General features: G+C 42.9%; 1 protein-coding gene across 3 annotated transcripts in view; it reads right to left on the bottom strand.

Annotated features, from left to right (window-relative positions):
- ANO4 (anoctamin 4) overlaps positions 1 to 22,822 on the bottom strand; it is a 257,266-nt gene that overhangs the window by 96,783 nt on the left and 137,661 nt on the right. Inside the window, exons 6-9 of one of the 3 annotated variants that reach the window (XM_045002152.1) lie at positions 18,737 to 18,837; positions 18,389 to 18,490; positions 14,511 to 14,555; positions 4,758 to 4,889 (exon numbers count right to left, since the gene is read on the bottom strand). In XM_045002152.1, the coding sequence (XP_044858087.1) occupies positions 4,758 to 4,889; positions 14,511 to 14,555; positions 18,389 to 18,490; positions 18,737 to 18,837 (380 nt within the window). Of the gene's footprint in view, positions 1 to 4,757; positions 4,890 to 14,510; positions 14,618 to 18,388; positions 18,491 to 18,736; positions 18,838 to 22,822 lie in introns of all 3 variants that reach the window. The other 2 variants (XM_045002153.1, XM_045002154.1) reach the window with 2 other exon arrangements.

Here is a 22,822-nt window from a genome sequence, read left to right as displayed (position 1 = left end):
CAAGAAGAAAAAGAAAAAAGAAACCGCTTTTAGGCAGAAGTCAAGCATGAAAAATTTCAGTTCAAAAAGGTAAATATTTCAGAAAGTTATAAGCATATAAAATCAGGCCGATCAGGTAACTGTTCTACAACCTTAACTACATTGAGTGTGACCAGTGAGCATGATAATTAAGTGAAATTCTTATTTCAAAATGCAATTTTTGTGTATTTATTTTTTCTGAGACAGGATTTATAAGTGTTTTGCTGCACTGCCATCTAGTGTTTATTCAGGGATTCATAAGGCCAGATTCTTGGAGCAACACTGATTTACACCAGTAAAGAAGAAGCCCATTTATTTTAAGGATGGAGGGACCATTATAATCATCTGGTCTGACCTCCTGCGTTACAAAGGTCATAGAACCTCCCTAATAATTCCTCTATTGAGACCAACAATTTTAGGTTCAAGTGATGAAGAATCTATCACATCCCTTGGTAAGCTGCTCTGATGGTTATAAAAACATGCACCTTTTTTCCAGTTGAATTTTTGTAATCAACTTCTAGCCATTGGATTTTATTATTTCTCAGTCTGCTAGATTAAAGAGTGCTGAAAGTATTAGGTATCTTCTCCCTGTGTAGGTACTTTTAGACCATGAACTGGTTGCCTCTTAACCCTTCTTCAATAAGCTAAATATATTAAGTTCTGTAAGTCACTCACTGTTAAGAGTGGTTTCCCAAACCTCAAATCATTTTTGTAGCTCTTTTCTGAATCCCTCTCCAATTTTTCAACATCCTTTTAAGCAAAACTGGACAAAGTATTCCATCAGTGGTCTCTTCAGTGCCTATCATTGAGTGACCCCTGCTTGAGCACCCTCCTGCAGCAGGCCATGCCACAACACACATACATCTGCCTCAGTTTCCCCTTTATATGGAATCCTCCCTGATTGAACTAACCTCGTTATCTCTAGCCTGCTTCTTGCTTGCTTATATATACCTGCCCCTGGAAATTTCCACTACATGCATCCTACGAAGTGGGTATTCACCCACGAAAGCTCATGCTCCCAAACGTCTGTTAGTCTATAAGGTGCCACAAGACTCTCTGCTGCTTTTACAGATCCAGACTAACACGGCTACCCCTCTGATACCCTTTATATGGCCCACCCAAAGGAATACTGTTTCTCACAGTGGCAAATTCAAACCCTTTTATTCATACAAGTGCCACACTCTGCAACTCCCTCACAGTGACAACAGTTCCTCTCAAAACCACAAAGTAAAACAAGGTTACAATGCAGCAGCTCTTCAATCGCCTTCCAGGATCATCATTCCCAGGTCAACCACCTGAGAGTCATTAACTATTCTGTCCCAGTTCTTCCAGGCCCTCTTCCAGGGCCCCCCACTCTTCAGGCCTCCTACCTAGAGTTTCTAGACCTGCTTCTCTCTCATCTGCTCACCACTTTCCCTACAGTGGGGGAAGTGCTTCAGCAGTGGGGAGCAGGAGGAGCCTTTCCCTGCTGCCAGAGTTTTTCCTGTGGTGGGGGCAGGACTCCAGCAGTGAGGAGCTGGTGGAGTTGTTCCCTGCAGTGGGGAAAGGCTCCAAGCAGCAGGGAGCTGCCAGAGCCTTTCTCCACTGTCTTCCCCTTCCCAGAGCCCTTTCTCACTGCAAGGCTGGCATGGAAAGTCAACATAACCATTGGTCTGAGGAGGGAAGGGAGGATAGCGGTGGTCGCAGATCTGTGCCAGTGCACTGTGCAACAGGAGTGGAGGAGGTATGGCTGCTATTCCAAGCCATAGGTTGAAGTGGCACCTGCACCTGGCTTTTTGCAAGTGGAATGGATTTCTCCCATTTTGAACACTCAGTGAACCTTTCCCTCTGCCACCAACTAAAACCACCTATCAGCAGAAACAAGTTGGCCAAATATTACTCTGGGGGCACACACATAACTCCCATTGAAAATAATGGGAGAACCCAGTCACTTGTGAGGACAGAATTTGTCCCTGATCAACATACTGTTTTCTACAAGTACTTTAGCAAATTTACTTGAGGTGACTCAGCTAGACACAGTGTGAAAATTCATCCGGCCCACCTTAGCACTGAAAAACAATAAGCTAAGTTACCATAACATTTCTAAGATGGTAGCTTTCCATTCCTTGCTCTCCACTAAATGTTCCCAAAATGTCACTTGAGGACCTGCCAGGTTTGAAACCTGATTGTTAAATTCACTTTAGCTTGTAAATTTTTCTCTTTCATTAAAAGAACCTGATGACAGATTTAATTGTGAAAGGCTGATAACAGTGACAGCTGAACCTCTGCCAATCTGATATGGAAGCATATGTTTATCAGCATGCCACACAATATTCTGGTTGAATGTTAATTCAGCTTTGGTCTGCTTCTTAGGACAGGCCATTGCTGACCTCAGAATGCATCACTATCAATGTTGTATATTATATTGAAGAATTACTATGAAAAGTTAGGCAAGAGACCACCACACATAATATTTCAAGATGAAAGAGAAATAATTAATTCTCTTACTGACCAATCCCTGATACTTCATGAATGATTTTTTTTTTGGGGGGGGAGGAGGGAAATTTATAAGGACATTTAAAAAAACCAACAGAACAAATCTCCTGATTCTGTTCTCACAGTGGTATAAACAGAAGTAGCTCTCTTGAAGTCAATGGAGTTACACATTGTACTTAAAGTGGTCTGAAAAAAGCATATGTGGGGGATGTATATCATCCCCAAACCTGCCAGTCCCCCTGACCAGCAATTAATTTTGCCCCTCAACTCCCCATATCTGTTTTGCTCCTCTCTCCTCAGCTAAACAGTAAATACTCATGGATTCATAGATTCCAAGGCCAGAAGGGACCACTGTGATTGTCTAGTCTGACCTCCTCTATAACACAGTCCACAGAACTTCCTACAACTACTTCCAAGACCGCATCTTTTAGAAAAACATCCAATCTCAATTTAAAAATGGTCAGTGATGGAGAATCCATCTGGCCCCAGGGTAAATTGCTCCAGTATACTACATAATTAATTTAAGGAGTCATTTGACTCAAGCACACTAAAAGTAAAAAAGTGGTTTATGGATAAAGTACACCAACAATTGTAGTTCTAGTGCTCAAATTTGAAATTGTGTAAGTAACTTTTGGATTGCGTTTCCCGTGAAAGGTGGGTAATGATCTACATAATTTAAAAGTGACCTGAAATGCGTCTTTAAAAAAATGCTAGATATTCTAAATACAGAATGTGTCCAGTAAAAAAATATAAACTAATGCATTTTACAAGGAAACTGTACATCTTTTTAACTGAAGATATGAGTTCAGGGTTCCATGTCTCTCCTGCAGCAGCTGATGACGTCAATGACCTTACTGTCAAGAGCTACTAGTACAGGGGTCGGCAACCTCTGGCATGCGGCTCGCCAGGGAAATCCCCTGGCGGGCTGGGCCAGTTTGTTTACCTGTCGCATCTGCAGGTTTGGATGATCGCCATTCCAGGCCAATGGGAGCTACGGGAAGCGGCGTGGGCCGAGGGATGTGCTGGCCACAGCTTCCCCCCGCCCCCATTGGCCTGGAGCAGTGAACTGCAGCCAGTGGGAGCCGCAATTGGCTGAACCCGTGGATGCAGCAGGTAAACAAACTGGCCCGGCCCGGCAGGGTGCTTACCCATGCCGCTGCGAGCCGTGTGCCAGAGGTTGCCGATCCCTGTACTAGTACATTCGCTTCACTGTTTACACTGCTTTAGATGTTAATTATGTCATCAGCTTTAGCATTGACATCACAGATTCTGGAGCTTAGGTCTTGGCAGATAAATAAACCAGCCAAAAATAAATGAAGTAATATTTTTATCTCTTGGGCACCACCAATGAGCTCCCTTCCCCAGAAAATGTACAGTTTAGGTGCCACACAAGACTTAGCAGGAGAAAGAAATAGAGCAATAGGTTGGGATGGGTTGGGAGGGTGACACAGCAATAAAACAGGGTTTAGTGGAATAGCAGAAGTCTTAGTTAGGCAAGTGGTGAGCTAAGACTTCCACTTTTTCGCTCAACTCTGTTTAATTGTTACCTCCCACTCCCACCCAATTTGTCTGTTTTGTTCTTCTGTGCATGCTCACATTCCAACTGACATAGGGTTGCCAACTTTCTGCTTGCACTAAATAGAACATCCTTGCCCCGCCCCTGCTCACTCCATCCCCCTTCCCTCTGTTGCTCACTCTCCCCACCCTCACTCACTTGCTCGTTTTCACTGGGCTGGTTCAGGGGGTTAGGGTGTGGGAGGAGGTGAGGACTCCAGGGTCGGGTCAGAAATGAGGAGTTTAGGGTGCGGGAGGAGGCTCCAAGCTGAGGCAGTGGGTTGGAATGCAAGAGGGGGTGAGGGCTCTGGCTTGGGGTGTGGGCTCTGGGGTGGAGCCAGGGATGAGGAGACTGGGGTATAGGAGGGGGCTCTGGGGTGGAGCCGAGGGATTCCGCGGGTGTCTAACTGCAGTGCAGACATACCCTTAGTGAGCAATAGCAGGGACCACTGGGACACTTAGTGTGCAGGACATTAATGCAGGGTCAATTTACACCCCAGCTTGCCACAAACGAAGTGTTCGTTTAGACAAGCCCTCCAAAATGTAGATAGATGTCTTGCTATTTCAGTGGTCTGTATGGACCCTCATGATATGGTGAGAAACTACACGGGGATCTATTCCTAAACATATATACTGAGCTTTGGCTTTGTCAGGATTAACCTGGTAGTATAGTTTTGCCTTGCATTTAAACTAAATCATAAAATACTCACTGATGGATCCTTTGCTGACTGAAAGGGGCAGTATAGCAGTCATTCTCCTCCAGGTCTGGCAGTGTCTCCTTGTCCAGTCTCATAGGCTTTCTAGGTAACCATCCTCGAAACCTGCTGATTTGTCTCTCGATCCTGCAGTACACAAAAGGTAAAATCAACTGAGACGGAGAACAAGCAGTGCCTGCTTATCCATTAACATTAAAATCAGGCAAAGAGAAACGTTACTTACAACTCCCTCACCCCTCCCACCCCCCTCCCCCCCACAAATAAGGAGACTTCAGAATTAACAGTTACTAAGAAGCCAGATATGACATTTTTGAGCCAAAAAGTGTCCTCAGATTATGAATAACCAGAATTTTGTAGAGCAGTGTCTTCTTATTTGTGTCAGCAGACGTTATGGTACATGATGCTGTAAATCGTAACAAAACTCAGTAAACTCTTGGCAACTCTCTAAGGTTTCATTTCCTGGGCTTTTCAGAAAGCTTAATTTCTCTGTGGGAATTAACTGACACACTACACTCAAGACAAGTAAACATTAGGATTGCAGAGACCAGGACAGACAGCTTTGGCAACAGAACCCCAGGAAAATAAAAAACTTTCATTGCTATTTACCACAGACTCATATAGCACACAGGGGGCTATCAAAACAAAGCATTTCATTAATTTGTTTCAACTGCAACATCTTGAGGTACTGCACACTTCATCAAATCTCACTACTCAAAGCACATGGTTTGAGAGCTGACAGCAAAGCCAGTTCTTGCATTTAATAATCCCGCTTCAGCAGGTGAAAACAAACGGAGGCCAAGCAGGTAAAGAAGGCCGGGTTTATCTGCAATGCACTCGTTAAAAGATACACACAGTCACCAAGGGAAGGGGAAGAATTACGGATGATTGGGGGGTAACATTCTAAATCAAAACCAACTCCAAACAAAAATGCTACAGAGAAAACACAGATAAGAAATTTACTTTGCAAAACATGTTTTGCTTTCTCAAGACCACTTAACACCTTAACATCTGCACTATTACTTCCTGTGTGTAAAAGTCATGGGCCCCAATCCTGCAAAGACTTACCCAGTATTTAACTTAAAGTATATAAAGAGCACCATACATAGGATTATTCACATGCTTAAAGCTAAGCATGTGAGTAAGTCTTTGCTAGACAGGCAGAGGGACTGATCGAATACCATCTGAAGTCAACGGGAGTGCTTCCATTTGTTTCAGTGACTGTTGGGTGAAGCCCATAGTTTGGAAATTTAATTGCCCCTTCTCCTCCCATCAAAAATCAGTTAAACAGCTCCACAACCCAAACAAATGTTATTGAGATTTCTCTGTTGTCGTCTCTGGTCAAAAGGGTTCGAGATATTCCTACTGAAGTAGTTGAGAGTGTGGGAAAATTACTCCAAATTACTCCAAAATCCCATTCAAAATAGAAAAAAAAATAGCAACTTTCATCCTCTGCTCCTCAATTCTGAAACTGGAGTCACTTTTGTGTCTTCTCTAAAGGTAGGTAAGTACTTACAAACTGTTATTCACAAACACGGGATCAAATTTTTAAACACATTTACTCTGCCTGTGTTTGTGGGTCTTGTGTGTTATCTTTCGGTGAGCATTCTAGTGAACGAGTTTACCTTTAGGACTGCTTGCCAAAAGAGGAAATATTAAGTGAACGTAGCAGAATAGATACAGAAAATAAATTTTAAATTCTTAATTGTACATGTTTGCACTGAAAGCTTGATTCTACAATGGATTTGGAAGGTGTAATTTCCAGCTGAAGCAGACACACCTACATTAGCACTGACAGAGCTAGCCTACTAAAAATAAAGGTGTAGCTGCAGCAACCCAGCCACGTACCTTTGGTCTCAGATAGGATTGTATTTCAGGTGACAAGCCCATACTGCCCCTTGCACTTCCATTTTTAGTGTGCTAGCTTGATCAGAGCTAACATGAGTATGTCAGGTCAAGCTGGAATTTATACCTTCCAGCTCTAGTGTAGGCATACCCTAAGAATTACACTCATCCAATTAGAATACAGTAACAATATATGGAGATATACCTATCTCAGAGCTGGAAGGGAGCCTGAAAGGTCAATGAGTCCAGCCCCCTGCCTTCACTAGCAGGACCAAGTACTGATTTTTGCCCCAGATCCCTACATGGCCTCCTCAAGGATTGGGCTCACAACCCTGGGTTTAGGAGGCCAATGCTCAAAGCACTAAGCTATCCCTCCCCCTACACTACCATGTGACCAGCTCAAATGGTGAATCTCAAATACTCAAAGCAATACTTGCAGTGACTAGTTCATGAACAAAACACAGGTAGTGCTTAATTTGTAAGGAAGGACATGCCAAGTTAGGTGGGCAGAGACTGGTGGCTGCTGGCCAGGTGCCAAGCTCTGAAGGCAGCACCACTGTCAGCAGCAGTGCAGAAGTAAGGGTGGCATGGTATGATATTGACACCCTTACTTCTGCCTGCTGCTGGCAGGGTGCTGCCTTCAGAGCTGGGTGGCCGGAAAGCGGCAGCTGCTGGCCAGGAGCCCAGAGGTGCTGGGGCTATGAACTGCCAAGCCTAGAGTTGGCAGGAGTCAGACTCAGCAAGCCCCAGCACAAATGAAGCACTGAACACTGGCTGAAATATGTTAATCTAAAACATTCATTGAATAATCTTGAACAAACAAATCTGTTTAGACACAATTTTCAAAATGGGAAAAAGGGATAAATTAAATATTTGAACTGAGTTTGAAAATAACTTCCGCAGCTTTAGCACCCACCAAGTTGTAGCAGACTAATTTATCATTATTAATTCTTCTTCTAAATTAATAGGGTTTGCTTGCAGGGATAACACTTTTATTCCAAGCCATCCTTGTGCTTACTTAGGGTAACCAGCATTTATACTTGCTGACCCAGGACAGAAATGGAGAAGTATCTGAGTCTTAACCAGGAGTTTGTCAGGGATTTTTCAGGGATGTGTTATTTTTCTGTAACCCCCACCTCCATAGTGGGGGTACGTTGACACCACACTGCCAAGAAATAGGGTCAGAGCTACAGGAGCCATATCTACTGTGGCAGCACAGAGCTTCCACACAGAAGGCCTTGTACTTCATGCACATTGTTTGCAAGGTCAGAGGGGTATCCCAAGATGATAGCGGGGAAGTTTTCCCTCACAGGAGTTAATCTCCTTGGACCTGCAGCTTTTCCTGCAGAGGGAAACCGGACCCAATATTACTACATTTTGTGTTAGTTTAATGACGATGGGGGTGGGAAGAGGAGGACAACACAAATGTCTTCAAACATCCAGTTTCATGCTTATAAATTGAGTAAAATCATCTGGATTTTCAAGACTATTAGAAAGCTCATTAATCCGCAATCCTCCCCATTCATCTTGTAAGACAATGTGCACATTTGAGATATGTCTGCTGTACGTTTATCTCAGCACACACAGGGCTAACTTAAGAACAATAAATTATTCATGTTGATTTCACACTGAGCACGTTTGGAATCTGATTGGTTTGTCATTCACAAAGTTCTGATTCCTTGGCACGCTCAGCGGACTCATTCCTTCCCTGCTGACACAGTGCTCTCAAGGGGATGCATGCTCCAACAGGTCTAGAATATATTGCCACCCTCTCTCCTCTGACAATCAAAATGATCAGACTCTTAGAAGATGCCTTCATGCTGCTTTAGCATGGCCACCAGCCACTGATGCAGGATTTTACTTCACGCTGCTCTCTCGCTCGCTCAAAAAAGCAGGGAGAGGCAAAGTGTTGACAGACTGTCCTTCATTCAACACTCAGACAAGAAGAGTTAAAATGTGTTGTGTTTCATTTCTTCTTTGAGGCTAATCTATGGCTCATTAGCATTACACATATCAACCGGGTAGCTTTCACTACATGCCATATGGAACAGTAGGTGATACTGAAAAGAATACAACTGTCATAAACAGTTAGTTAAGGGTTAAGGTTTTGTCTACCTGTAAAGGGTTAACAAGCAGTACCTGTGGACACCTGACCAGAGGACCAATGAGGGACAAGATATTTTCAAATCCCTGTGGAGGGAAGTTTTTTTTTTCCTGTTCTTTGTTTTTTTTTTTAGAGTCTCTCTCTTGGGAATTAAGAGAGTCCAGACATCTTAATCAAGTCCTCCCAGTTTTCTGCAATAAATTCTTCTATTCAAGCTAGTGAGTATTAGCAAGGAACTAGTATTCTTATACTTTTATTTCTGTATTTGCAATTCTGTGTTTTGCTATAGAATTTCTTTAAGTCTGTACTGTTATTGCTTTTACTGAGAAAGAAAGGAGGGAGAATTCTCTCCAGAGATTGATAAGTTTAGACCCTGTATATTGTTCCATCTTGGTTACAGAGATAGTGACTTTCTTTTTTATTCTTTAATAAATTCTTTTCTATTAAGGACTTGGTTGGTCTTTCCTTGGGTGGATTCTCAGGGAAAGAGGAGGAGGGAGGTATCCCTCTGTAGTTAGATCCCGGTGTCTCTCCTAGGAAAAGGGAGGGGGGAGGAAGCAGGAGGGGATGGTTTATTTCTCCTGGGTGTAAGAACTCCATGGATTTGGGGCTCTTGGGATCCCCAAGGATTTTGGGGAAAGACTATGTCCCAATCCACGTACCTGATTGGGTGGTGGCAGCTTTTACTAGATCTAAACTAGGATTTTAGTTTAGAAGAAGGATTCATGCAGGTCCCCATCTTGGAACCCAACAGCTCTAAGTGGGGGTGAGACCTATGACAACAACATAGTAATAATCCTTTCCCAAAATGGGATATTGAGGATCTGGAAAGATTCTGAGGGCATGGCTATACTAGAGTTAGAAGGTATAAAATCCTGCTCAAGCAAACATACCTACACTAGCTCTGAGCTAGTGTGCTAAAAATAGAAGTGCAGCTGTGGCAGCACGAGCAGCAGAAGGGGCAAGCCATCCCGAGTATGATTCCGTTCAAGACCATAGGTACATATTCGAGGCGGATAGACTATCCTGCCGCTCACATCACTGACGCTACACTTCTGGTTTTAGTGCAGCTAGTGAAGGTATATCTACTTACACTGGAATTTACACTTTCCAGCTCTAGTCTAGTCATACCGTTAAACAGTGGAAAATTGCAAATTTAAAATGATACATACAGTTAAACCAGTTTTTAGAGGTAGAGAGGTAAGATATGCAATGGATACACTTCCAGCTGAGACTAGCTGCTAGCATGAGCAGAGAAAGCTTCTTTTTGACATATCTGTCATCGGCAGGGAAATGGACTGGATGACTTAATACAGCAAAACTTTGCACATTTCTAATGTCTAGGCTTCTTCACCAGGAATCACTGTTCACTATGGCTTGAGCTTCCGATGTGGGAACATGCAAGAGTTGAAGTCTATTTAGGCCCTGATTAAGCAAGGACTTAAGCAAGTGATTAACTTTAAGTATGTGCTTAAGTGCTTTGCTGAAGGGAGCCCTAAGTGGATAGCATTTGGAAAACAGAGAAGCACACACAGCTACCGACACAGAAATAATTCATTCTCACTAGTTATGTGTGGATTACTGTGCCTTTTAGAGCAATATAAACCATAATGAAAAAAAGGCAGGGAAAAATCACATAAGAAAAATTAACTGATGTCCCTCTCCTGAGCTCCTTTCTCAAAAACATTGCAGGACTTACAGGTGACCACCTAAAAGTGCAGCGGCTTAGTTCAGCTAGCATTTCAAAGTTCAGATTCTTTCCCAAATTTATCCCAACCTCGCCTGTGACTCTCTATTTCCGGTCCCCACAAAACTCCCTCTTGGCCAAAACAGATACCTATTACCCCAACCTCCTGGAAGAGGAAAATGGGCTGTTTGGTCTCCTCCCCACCAAAGGAATGATCTTTGGGTAAGGAGTGTGGAGGATGACAGGAGGTGTGCACATCTATGTTGGGATCCCCTCATTGGGGTCCTGTCACAGTGTGAGCTGTGCGGGTAAGGGCTTAAGCAATCAAGCTGTGGCCTGTACCTGAGTCATGTGACCAAGGATCACATGACAACAACTTGAAGGTGGGACCTCCTACAAGATGTTCATACAGTGAGGGAGACCTGCAGGGAATACAGGAAGTTTCTCCTGATACAGAGCAAGGATGGTGGCAGGTTAAGGGAGCTTGCCAGGATTCTGGCACAGCCCCTAAAAGGAAGGCTATGAGATACCCTACACCAAGGGCAGAAGGACTGAAACCCCTTGGGGGGCTGCAGAGAACCCTAGGTAAGAGATAAGGATTGCGAGGGCAGCACCTAGAAGGAGGACTGTGGAGAACCCTGCACCAAGGATGTAAGTGATGCAGTTGCTGGAAGGAGGGCTGTAGAGAATTCCACTGACTAGAAGAGGAATGGTTTAAATCTAGCAGAGCCACAGATACTTTATATTTCTTTGGGCTTGTCAAAAAATTTCAAACAAAACACTGTCTCATTGGGTTTTGTGAGTTTTGTCAAAATCAAAATTTTCTGTAGGCAAAGACTGATTTTTGGCAAAATGTTCCATTAAAAAAATCAAAATGTTTCATTTTGGGTCAACATTAATCTCAGTGTTTCGCTGAGCTGCCACAGTGCTTCATGGGAGTTGTAGTTCCAAATCCTTCATGCCCTCGTTCTCCCCTATAAGGCTATATTTCTCATGATGCACTGCAGTTTCTCCCTGTGGCTGGCCACCATGGTGTGCCACATGGGACTCCCATGATGTTAATGATGTCAACAAACTCAATAAAAAAGAAGATTCAGAGTTTCAAATCAAAATTTTTGGAATTTTTGTTCCAAGAAATATCAACACTTTTAAATTTCAATTCTGAATGAAAACAAATGGACAAAAATATTGGAATTTCTTGTGGTACAGAAATTCCATTTTTTAAAATCAGCTCTAAAGTTTATTTTGTATTATGATAATAAAACAGACAACAAGAGGGAGAACGTTATTTAAAATGCCTGGGCGCATCTGTGTTTGTCTGAGGGGGAAACTGGCGGCAGGGTGACTGTTGTGCCATGCTGCAAGGTGATCTGCACTAGACTGCACCCTGAAACACGTCCTTTATCAAAATTGCCCAAACTTCAAAAAAGCTTTGGGTTTAGCTCAAGAAATGGACAAACGTTCAAGTAATTTCTCATTTTAGCTGAACCTGTCCCCATTGCCTCATACTGGAGTTGTATATTAGTGTTCTACAGAACTGGAAATAAATCTGAACACCTTGACATTTGTGCTTGTTTTTCTCCAGGATTTTTTGTTTGGTTGGTATTTTTGTCTCAAGGAACTATTTATAGGGCTGAAATAATATGAGATCTAGATTTAGCCAGGTATTTTTGTCAGCCAGGAACTTAAACGCTATAAAAAGACCAGATCACTCATTACACTGGGCTCAAATGGCACACTGACTCATTAAGCAAGCAAATGAAAACACAAAATTGAATATGAATACACACACACACACACACACACACAAAAGAACCTATGCACGCTCCTTCCATGTGTGCCATTATTTTGGTTAAACCAACCATGTGCCTTTAATTACAATCCAAATCAACTCAGTGCCACTCAGTTGTGAAGATTGGGGTAGCAGGAGAGAGACTCAGTAGTGACTCCATTCAAGCACTGCATCAGTTGTGGAGCAGGAATGTTTTTATATTCAGTGCAAGTGGACATGAAACACTAACTCTTTCCGTCTGGCCAAAACCAATATGTTGCTTCAGGTATGCAATATCTGCCCATTTTCTACAGTGTAGGTGTCAGGGAATGAAGACTTTGATAGCGCTTTGTGGCTGAATTTATCCCGGGCTCATAAAACTCCACTAATACCTTCATACTTGACATTGCTTTAGAAAAATTGTTGACCTTCTGAGATTCTAAAGTTACCAAACCCTACAGCACTTATTTGGGGAATGGGGAAGTAACAAGCTTTAGAGGGACTCGTATTTATAGCATCTGTCCACCAAGGAAAAGGTTTGTATTCCATGGAGAGATCATCTACCAATGAAACAATGTGTTTACTATAATGTTGATACCACCATACCATCAGCAGAAAATAATGGGATTTAATATCATAAGAAAGTAAAAAGATTGAATTTTTAATAAATTCCAAATAAACTTGTTAATCTACAGTAAATTATCTTTACCTGTAAAATATTCACCTTCTATCAAATCTGCAGTGTGAAGCACCTATCACTCTCGAGCAGGAGTTTTCAAAAGTGCCCAGTGTTGCCTACCTCTGCTCCCATGGAAGTCTGTAACAAGTTGGTTTGCCTATGTTCTGGAGAGCCCGGGGCTAAGCCAGAGCTGATTACAAAGCCTGGGTGGAATCCGGTGATCCCAGGAAGCTGCGGGGGATAGGGGGTGGAGTTGAAAGAGTCACTGAGATTGCAAGAAGCAGGAGGAAGCTCTCTAAATTGGGAGATCTGGGAGAGACCCTGCCCAAGAAGCAGAGGAGAGACTGAGCCTCAGCGAGGAAGGGTCTGTGCTCATCTGAAACAGGGGTGAAGACTGAGTCAGTTTGTGTTTTGTTCTGAAAGGGTTTGTGTTGGACTACTGAGCGAGGGACACTGAATGGGATTTAGGGGCCTGGAGGGAGGGGACGACAGTGTGCACCAGGCAGCTCCCTGGGGTCCCTTCTGGGGATTCTTTGAACTACTTTGTGAACTCTGACTTCTTAAAGGGCCCCTGAATAGATGAGCCAGCAACAGAGGCAGGGTGCTGTAGAGTGACCTCTGTCCATGAGGGGGTGCTCAAGAGGCAATAAGCAGCCATACCTCTACAAAATCCTTGGGAGTTTCACTATTAACTTCCAGGAGTGAAGAGTATGACCAGTGCTGAGCACTTTTGAAAATTCCACCATCATGCAGCCACTAAATACCTATATACAGACCGATCCTTGCCAAGCTGGTACATTTCTACAGTATTTTTTGAGACATTTTTGCTTAGTTGGCCAAATGCTTGAGTCAAACAAAAAGGGTGAAAATTGTGAAGATTTTACAAGTTAGATACAAAACATGCATCAAACACGTCTTTAAGGCATTTGGCAACTGGGCAGAAGCGCTTCAAGGCAGAGATCTTGGGAAAGATTCATCTCTCATGCTACTGAATTGATTTCAATGGAGTTACACCAGAGATTAATTTGGTTAATTGTCTATTACTGTAAAGCACTATGCAACGGCCAGCACAATAAATAAATAACACTGACATCAGCACCAGAGAGGAAGGGCATATTGCTGAAAGTGAATAATAAATAACAGATTCTAATGATATTGTTAGCCTCCCAAAATTCCTTATTAAGCTACATGGGAGGAGAAATAGCTGCAATTGTTGCACTGAAAAAGCTTCTTCCATTTTAAAAGATTCTACCAGTTTGAGATTCCCTATAGTTAGGTAATAATTGGAGATATATCAATCTCCTAGAACTGGAAGGGACCTTGAAAGGTCATTGAATCCAGCCCCCTGCCTTCACTAGCAGGACCAATTTTTGCCCCAGATCCCTAAGTGGCCTCCTCAAGGATTGAACTCACAACCCTGGGTTTAGCAGGCCAATGCTCAAACCACTGAGCTATCCCTCTCCCCGTTAAAATGGGAAAAACTGGTAAAACTGATAATCTCTCTCTCAAATGGTAGAAACCTTGAAATTGCAACCACTATGTTTGCAGGAATGGTAGGCTTGAATGTACATCAATAACTCTCCTTACAACTTGAACCTTCCCAAGAGTTTGACTATGAAGTCTGATCTGCCAAAGAAATACACCAGCTTGAGTGATTTACCAACCTGTTCATGAACTTGTGCCGGCGGTGCAGGTAATAGATTTTTCTCCTGGAAGAACAGCAAAAATGAAGCCAGTCGAGAAGAAAACCCATCGTCAGTTACAGTATGAACTAGCAAGGAAGGAAATTGAAGATAGAAGCCTGTAAGAGGTGGAGGAAGAGACTAAAAAGAGAGATTAACAGAACTGTCACAGGAGCCCAAGACAAATTCTGGCACTGTTTGAATTGCAGGAAAGTAATTGTTTTTGTCATTACTTTTTTCTTTCTGCTGTTTATAATGCCTGGAGGACACGGATTCAGAGGCATTTCGGTTTCAAAGGATTCAGCAAATGGATGTCTGCTCTTTACAAGGCAAATACAAATGTGAATAAATTAAACTGTATGCTTTTAACATCAATTATTGAATCATTAAATATAGCATTGGACAACTTACATGTTGTTTAAATAGGAGAATGTTTAAAAAGCCAGGAAAGTGGAAACCAAAGCCTGACACTAAACTATAACATCACACATGCAGTATTTATCAGGACAAATGCTGGCTCTATGGGAAATAACCTCCCCCCGCAAACAGATGAACATATAGACTGCACAAGCAAAATTAATATGTGCTTGGCACATGCCCCATGTGCAGCCCACTTCTCCCACCCCTCATATCAGGCATAGCTAATTCCTATTGTAAATCGAATAAGCCGTGTGTGTGTATGGGCAGGGGTGGCGGAGGGATGCATGCATAGGGGTCAGTGAGGAGTCAGGAGTGTACAAGTATAAGCATTCTGACCACACCCCCTCACTCCTATGACCCAGCCCCAGGTTGCCCCTTCCTGGCTCTTGTCACAGAGGGCCTGCAGAGCAACATCCCTATCAGCTCAGGTTGGAGCCAGAATGGGGTGTCCAGGTTTCACCCCATTCTCCTGCTGCTGGTCGTTGTTCTCTTGGTATGCTCCTGTGCACAGTGCCTGCCAGAATTTGGCCCATTGCCTTCAGCATCTTAAAACATTTCAAAAATTTGAGGGCAGTTCAGGTGTGGGTGTCTTAATCTTCCTTACGGCAAGATTTGGATGGCTTATTGAACTCCAGTCTCCTGCTCCTTAGTTTGACTTTGTCATCCACTGGAAGTCATTGTTAACCCAAGGCAGTTTCTATGTATTCTGAAATGTTCCATCATTTAATGCTGATCTATACCAGTTCTGGAAAATGAAGGGTTCACACCACACAGCTCATTCTGCATATCTGGACATATTTTAAAATAGCATAGCAATATCCATTAGTGCCTTAGAAGCAATTATGTTTGGCAAGTTTTGAAAATAAAAGCTGTATTGCTGCTTTAAACGATAGAGGTATGAAAATTAGTTATCAATTTCAATTACTTTCAGCATTTAGAATTTAAATAATGTAAGATATTTTGCAGATCATTAGAGCCCAGATTGTGGAGTAGATTTTCAAAAGCACTCCGGGTTGACTTAACACTACCCCTAGTCAGGCCCCAGGGCAGAACAGTCAATGGGCCCTCATGCACACAGAAGCCAGGCCCAGTTAGCTGCCGGCTTCGCTGCTGGGCGTGCTCTTCCGGCACAGCCAGGGCTTCCCCTTGCCCACCCAGTAGGGTTGCCAACTGTCCAAGTGTGCAAACCCAAAGACCCTTGCCCTGTCCCCTGCCCAGCCCCTTCCCCAAGATCATGCCCATTCCCGCTCCTTCTCTGAGGCCCCGCCCCCTGCTCACTTCATCCCCCCTCCCTCAGTTGCTCGCTCTCCCCCACCCTCACTGACTTTCACCAGGCTGGGGCATGGGGTTGGGGTGAGGGAGGGGGTGCGGGTCAGACTCTGGGAGGGAGTTTGGGTGCAGGAGGAGGTGTGGGGTCTGGGAGGGAGTTTGGATGTGGGAGGGAGTGCGGGCAATGGGAGGGAGTTTGGGTGCAGGCTCTAGGCTGGGGCAGGGGGTTGGGGTGCAGGAGGGGGCCAGGGGGTCGGTGCTTACTTCGGGTGGCTCCCAAAAGCGACTGGCACACCCCTCTGGCACCGGCTCCTAGGTGGGGGGCCCAGAGGGTCTCCGCGCACTGCTGCCCACAGGCACCGCTCCCGCAGCTTCCACTGGCCGCAGTTCCCAGGCAATGGGAGCTGTGGAGTTGGTGCTCGGGGCAGGGGCAGCACACAGAGACCCTCTCTCTAGGGGCTGCTGGGACATGCCAGCTGCTTCTGGGAGTGGTGCACAGTGAGGGTGGTCTGGAAGCCTGCCTTAGCCCTGCTGCACTGCCGGTGGCAGCTGGGGGCCCCTAGGCCCTATTAAATCGCCCAGGCCCTTGGGCAATTGCCCCCTTTGCACACACCCCACCCCCATCCATGGGCCTGCCCTTAGTGAAGTCAATGTTAATTCTCCCACTGAATTCAGTGGGAGCACAGTTAGGCCAATGCTGAGTGCTTTTGAAAATGCTGCCTAGTTTGGCCCAAATTTTCAGAAGTGTCTACTAATGTTGAGACACAAAAGGCCGGGTTTACAGAAGTGCTGAGACTTAAGTTATGAGGAACTGCAAGTGCTCAGAAGCTCTGAAAATCAGGGCATAGGTGTCTCAGATTAGGCACCGAAAACAAAAGCCAAGGCAGATAAATGTTGGCCTTTGTTTTTACAATCTAAACAGTTAAGTTACTGTTAAAATATTCGGCATAAAACTTTTAAGCAAAAACTTTGTCTAATACACATGTTTGCAGTAACATTGCAGTGACTTCATATTATAGATTACTGGCATAATACTTTGCAATGGCTGTGCAAAGAATGAAGCCATGAACAGGTAGCACATCAAAGAACCACTGAATGTCATTTTTAGTTTTTAAATATAAGCTAAATGCATGTTGAAAGTGCTGTCTATTGAAAATGGCGACTTCTGGTAAGCAAGCTAGACCAGGAAGGCCCAGGTTTTCTACCCAAAATTTTACTTTTTGCTGGATCATGCTCCCACCTGACAAACAAGAGCTATTATAGTTTATTGGGCCAAATTCATCCCACTTTTATGCCAATGAAATCAGTGGTGTTACATTGGGTGAACTTGGCCCATTGTCTTAATATTGTAGCACACTTTAAATACCCTTGCAGTCATTCATGATACAATTTACATTGTTTTTCCTTTTTAATGTTAAAAAGGCACAGAAAGGAAAGTTAAACAAGGCTAAAGAATTCTGAGGTTTGTCTTAAAATGAAAATCCTACTAAATGCAGATTGAGCCTGAAAACCTGTCCTTAAGTCATCTTTCATTTTCCTAATAACTAAGAGTATGACAACACAACAGGATGTAGTACATAAAAGGCACATTTTCATCTCGAAATGGGGAGGAGAATATCCACAGAAGTTCTCTGAGGGGCTTTACTCTGGTCTCAATCACCATTTGTGACTCTGGCCTTTCTTCTCCTCTTGCTCATATCAGAGTAAATCAGGAATAACCTCGTTAAATCAGTGGAGCTATACTGATATAATCTCAGTGAAGTGAAAGGAGAACCAGAACCTCCGAAGCTTTGGGTTTGGTCCATTTAAGCCAAACACTTTACACTATTTTAACAGTTTTTATAACAAGTAGAATAAAAGTGATTTTTTTTAATATCAGGATTGAAACCCATCATACAAATCATATTTGACAAGAAGGAAAAGTGGGTCTGAATGACCATTTGGAATTGATTTGCCCGTCAGTAGCACAGAATACCATTTCTACTCCTTCAAAGAGAAACTCTAGGTTTCAAAAGAAAATCTTCCATCTGAATTCCAGTCTTCTATTAGATAGAATGCTTATTTTTGTTCTGCATTTCCCCAACTACACACTATACAGACAGACAATTTACAGGTGCCGAACATGCCAGATACGTCCAACAGACATGCACCTTCTGTGCTGCCGTACGTACCTGGATCGTCTCGACTGCCCATTGATTTCAAGGACATGTCCATTTAAAAAACAGCAGCGCACGAGTATGCAGGGGGCTCCGGCAGTGAAGGGGTTAAAGGGCCTAAGGATAGAATACCCCATGAAAATAGCTGCGCTGCTATAGGTCGCCTTAATTTAAAACTGCTATTGTACTAAAATTGCAGGCAAATTAACAAGAAATATCAATGACTATGGTATCTCTGGCACTCCATTTATATTTTCTAAAGATGTGAGGTATTTCATAGAATAGCTTTTCTGGGTGCATTTCAGTTTTAGTTTTACACTCTCATTACAGTAAAGCCTGAGCACAAAATGTAACTACACCTACCTGAAAGGCATTCTTACGTTCATTACTTCTGCATATCTGCCCAGGACCTCCCATGGGGCGTGCAACTTCACAAAGATGACATCACTGTTTGTTAAAGATGACTGTAACAGAAAAACAGAACAGCCACCAAGCCAAGTGAGGACCAAAGAACAAAGAACCTTTAACACTGGTCAATTTCCACCACCCACAGATACGTTTCAGAATTGCAAGGATTTCTTCTTTCCACAAATGCACATGTGCACATATAAAACTTCATCCTTGACATTGCTCTGATGATTTCCTTCCAATAAGCTGTCTTCCTCCAGAACAGTGTATCCATCACAGGGGATGGGCAGGAAGCAATGCAAGATACTCATCTGAGCCTCAGGTTTGAGTGCTTTGCTTCACATGCACTCCTAGCTACAAGGGGCCTGATTACTTCTCCCCTCTACAGGACACAAGGACCGCCCAACCCGGGATCTCTTTTCCAGGTATGTTATACTGCAGCAGATATTACCACATGTGCATGTATATATGTTTTCATGAAAGAAAAAGAATACACGATGACGTGGTTTAATCAGCATGATCTTGGGCTATCTGCATTCTCCCACCTGGGGAAATACCGCAGACTGTAGAGGGTGAGGAGACCTCCCTCCTGCCCCAATCCTTGCAATCCCTGTATCCTTTTCACCTCATGGGATCTCAAAGCCAGAGTAACTATCACTCTAACAGAAGCATGTATAGTGGTGCACAGAGAGGGATGAGGGGAGGAATTCAGTTCTGCTGATGGCCAGGAGGGAAAGCGAGGCTTTGTATAGAGAGGACGTGGGAAATGTAAGGGGTCTGTGGGACTGTGTGGTTGCTCGGGGACAAGACAGGGCATAAAGAGGTAATGAAGACGAATGCTGATAGCTGTCCATGTACCCACAATTTTAGTTGTTCACATACTTTTTAAAAACCTGTGAAATTCCCACAGAACTACTTATAATGTAATTTGTGACAGCCACAGCAGTTCTCTATTAACCATCAAACCCCACCAACACATAACCAGGAAACATGTCTGGAGTTAAAGGGGGCCTGTTCACTGCTGAGGATGAGAGTAATGGTATGGGTGGATGGATATTCCGCAATTATCTGAATTTGATCTCTCAGATGTTAAACATTTCCTCTCACACAGGAGCCTCATAAATCTGTAAGTAGTCAAGAGAAATAAAATGTTTCCTTTATTGGATGTGGTTTGTTTCACTGATACCCTGCAATGTGATTGCTGTAGATTTATCTGTAGAAAATCTAAACAAAACACATTTGGAGGGTTTCAGGCTTCTTCTGAGGAACAGGATGAGTGGGAAATTATTCATATAAAAGTCACATTCTCACAGTAGTTATGAATAGTTAAAATTCATGAGGAAAAACATTAGAAATTCTAAAAGAAAAAAAGAAAAGTGGATGCAAAACAAAACTGGACCAGGAAATAAGAAAACAAAATGCAGCTGTCTTCTACACTGAAGAGAGAAAATAGGTCCCAATAAAATACCTGACAGAAAATATCCAGTGAATCATCTTAGCTACAAAAATATTTCAATGGATAGCTTCTGTTAATCTTCTCTTCTTTAGATTAGTAATTAAATACTGTATCTCTCTATTTGTAAGTGCTTTTTCTGTGCTTCATCTATGGCTTTCTCCTCCAGGATATAATTAGTGAGTAGGTGGTATATATACTTAGTACCGTGTTTGCACAGTTGCAAAGAAGCAACAGATAATGGTGAGTTGCTGTCAATTTAGATCTCCGATCTTTATGAAAAATCCAAAGCATTTATTGATGATAATATTCAGTATCAACCTACAGGTCACATCTTTCTGATTACTAATACTATGGAGGCCTGTACCACAAATACATTTTTCCTCCCCAAACCTTTTCCGCAATCAAATCTTTCCTTTTCGCTGGTCGGGCCAAGTTTACTGGGATCAGTTTCCAAACCTGGGGACCTTAATAGGATATCGCAGTCTTGCATCCCGATGCTCAAATTGACATTTTGACATGTAGAATGGGCATTTATATGCCTAAATTCTGAAATGTGCACCCAAATGCAGGATTAACATGGCATTCATGGCGGCCCACATTTGAAAATTGAGTTGAGTCTCCTGTTGCCCAGTTCAGTACAGAGTGCTAAGAAAGAGCACAGCAGAGCAGCCAGAGACAAACCTCAGGCTGCCCTGCCATCCCTCCCCTCCACATATACAACTATTTAGAAAGCTATATAAAGAGGAAATTTCTAGACTGCCCTTGGGAGTAAGCAATAGCTCACCCCAGCCTTCCCGAGAGTTTGGCCATATGGCCCTTGGAAAGAGATGTCTAACACCACCTATATTTGCATTTTTCACGAGTAAACGTATTGGGCTTGATTCACTTTTACAGTTGCAAAGTGGTGGCAATTGTATCACCCTGCCTCAGCAAGGTCTTCTGCACTTCTGGGGGATGCAGCCTCCAGGGAGGCGAGTTGAGTGTTTTCACTGCTTCCTCCCTAAGGTTTCTGCTGCCTAGAGAGGGCAGCTTTTCTTCCCACTGGGACATTACAGGAGCTCCAGACAGGAGCAGGAATGCCTTGAATCAATGGACTGCCTGGCTGCACTGGTCACACAGCCCCAGTCAGTCAGTCCCACCCAATTTTCAGGCTGTGCTAACGCTTCATGAGCTCCCTAGTATACAGGGGAAGTGGGCAGCTGCTTTTCACGGTGGACTTTCTACCTCTAGGAGCTGTGTGCCTCAACCATGCCAGTGAAAGCAATGGTAAAGCAGGGTAAGTTTAGCCCTTTTCCTTTATTACTTGATATAAAATAAATTAACTTTATCAGCATGAAAAACATGAAGTACTCAAATCACTCCAATCCAAAAACCAAGTCTCTTGCATGCTACTGCTTGAAAGAGCGCATTACAACCAGAAACAAAATATTTAAAAAAAAATCAGAAAGAAAGAACTTCCCCACTCTTCCCACTGACAACTAGGGCTTTCCTCATTAAAAACTAAGCAGCAGGTAAAGTCAATTTTTCACATTATTGACACAAAAAATAATGCAACAGTACTCCTCTCTGACACATCGAAACCATATTTATCAACGGGAACAGTCAGCTGGAAAGTGATGGGAAGATGATCAGCAAATACAAACCTGGGCAATGAAACTCATGGGAACAGGAAAAAGATAGGGAGCCTATAATCACTTGTTTGGATCAGAGCTGGGGCACTAGTGACTAAAGCTTGTCACCAGATGATAACTGTCTGGTGGTCAGTGGTACTCCCAATTCAATCCTTAGAGGAGAGTAAAAATATATTTCTCTTAGTACCATTGTTGGCAGTCTTCAGAAGGGCCCAAACTGAATGGCCAAGGAGACTTGATTAGTACAGCTGGTCAGGAGAAGAAAAATGGACTTTTCATTTAAAAATAACAACAAAATCCCACACAAGCAAAAAACAACCCATGTTTTTTGGTTGAAAACTCAAAATTTTGGGGCAAATTGTTTTTTCATAAATCTCAAAAATTTTAGTGGCAAGCAAACACGTTCACTAAAATTTTTGTCTAGTTGAAAACCCAATTTTCTATAGAAAAACAGCTCTGACAAGTCCTTTTAATTATCTCTTACATTTAAATCTAAAAGCTTCCAGTTCCAGCCTCCAAAACAGGCCAGCATGGACACTTTCATTGCTTCTGTGTAGCACAAATAATGGACTTCAGTCACCAGTGCCATCAACCTACTAACTTGTCACAAGCATTAAATTTGTTGTCTTTCTTTTTTTTAATGGAAAATAGAACTGGCTTAGAATGATCAGATTCTTTTATCCTTGAATGTAAAACTTAGAAAAATGTTTGAAAATTGTATCAAGAAGTTTCCACAACTTACATGATACCCTCAATTATTTACTAACAATCTTTTCTACACCAGGAGCATTTTGCTGGTACAGTTATACGGGAAGAGTTGAACAGGCTATACCCTCTAATATAAACACAGCTCTATGGGATAAAAGTGCTTACACCATTATAGCTTATCCTGTTTCCCCCAAACTGCATAAGATATACTGGTAGAAGCAGAGTTCTACGGGTTATAACTGCAAC

This window comes from Mauremys mutica, chromosome 1 (genome assembly GCF_020497125.1).
Source record: "Mauremys mutica isolate MM-2020 ecotype Southern chromosome 1, ASM2049712v1, whole genome shotgun sequence".
NCBI lineage: Eukaryota > Metazoa > Chordata > Testudines > Geoemydidae > Mauremys > Mauremys mutica.
This window is presented reverse-complemented; position numbering and strand designations above follow the sequence as displayed.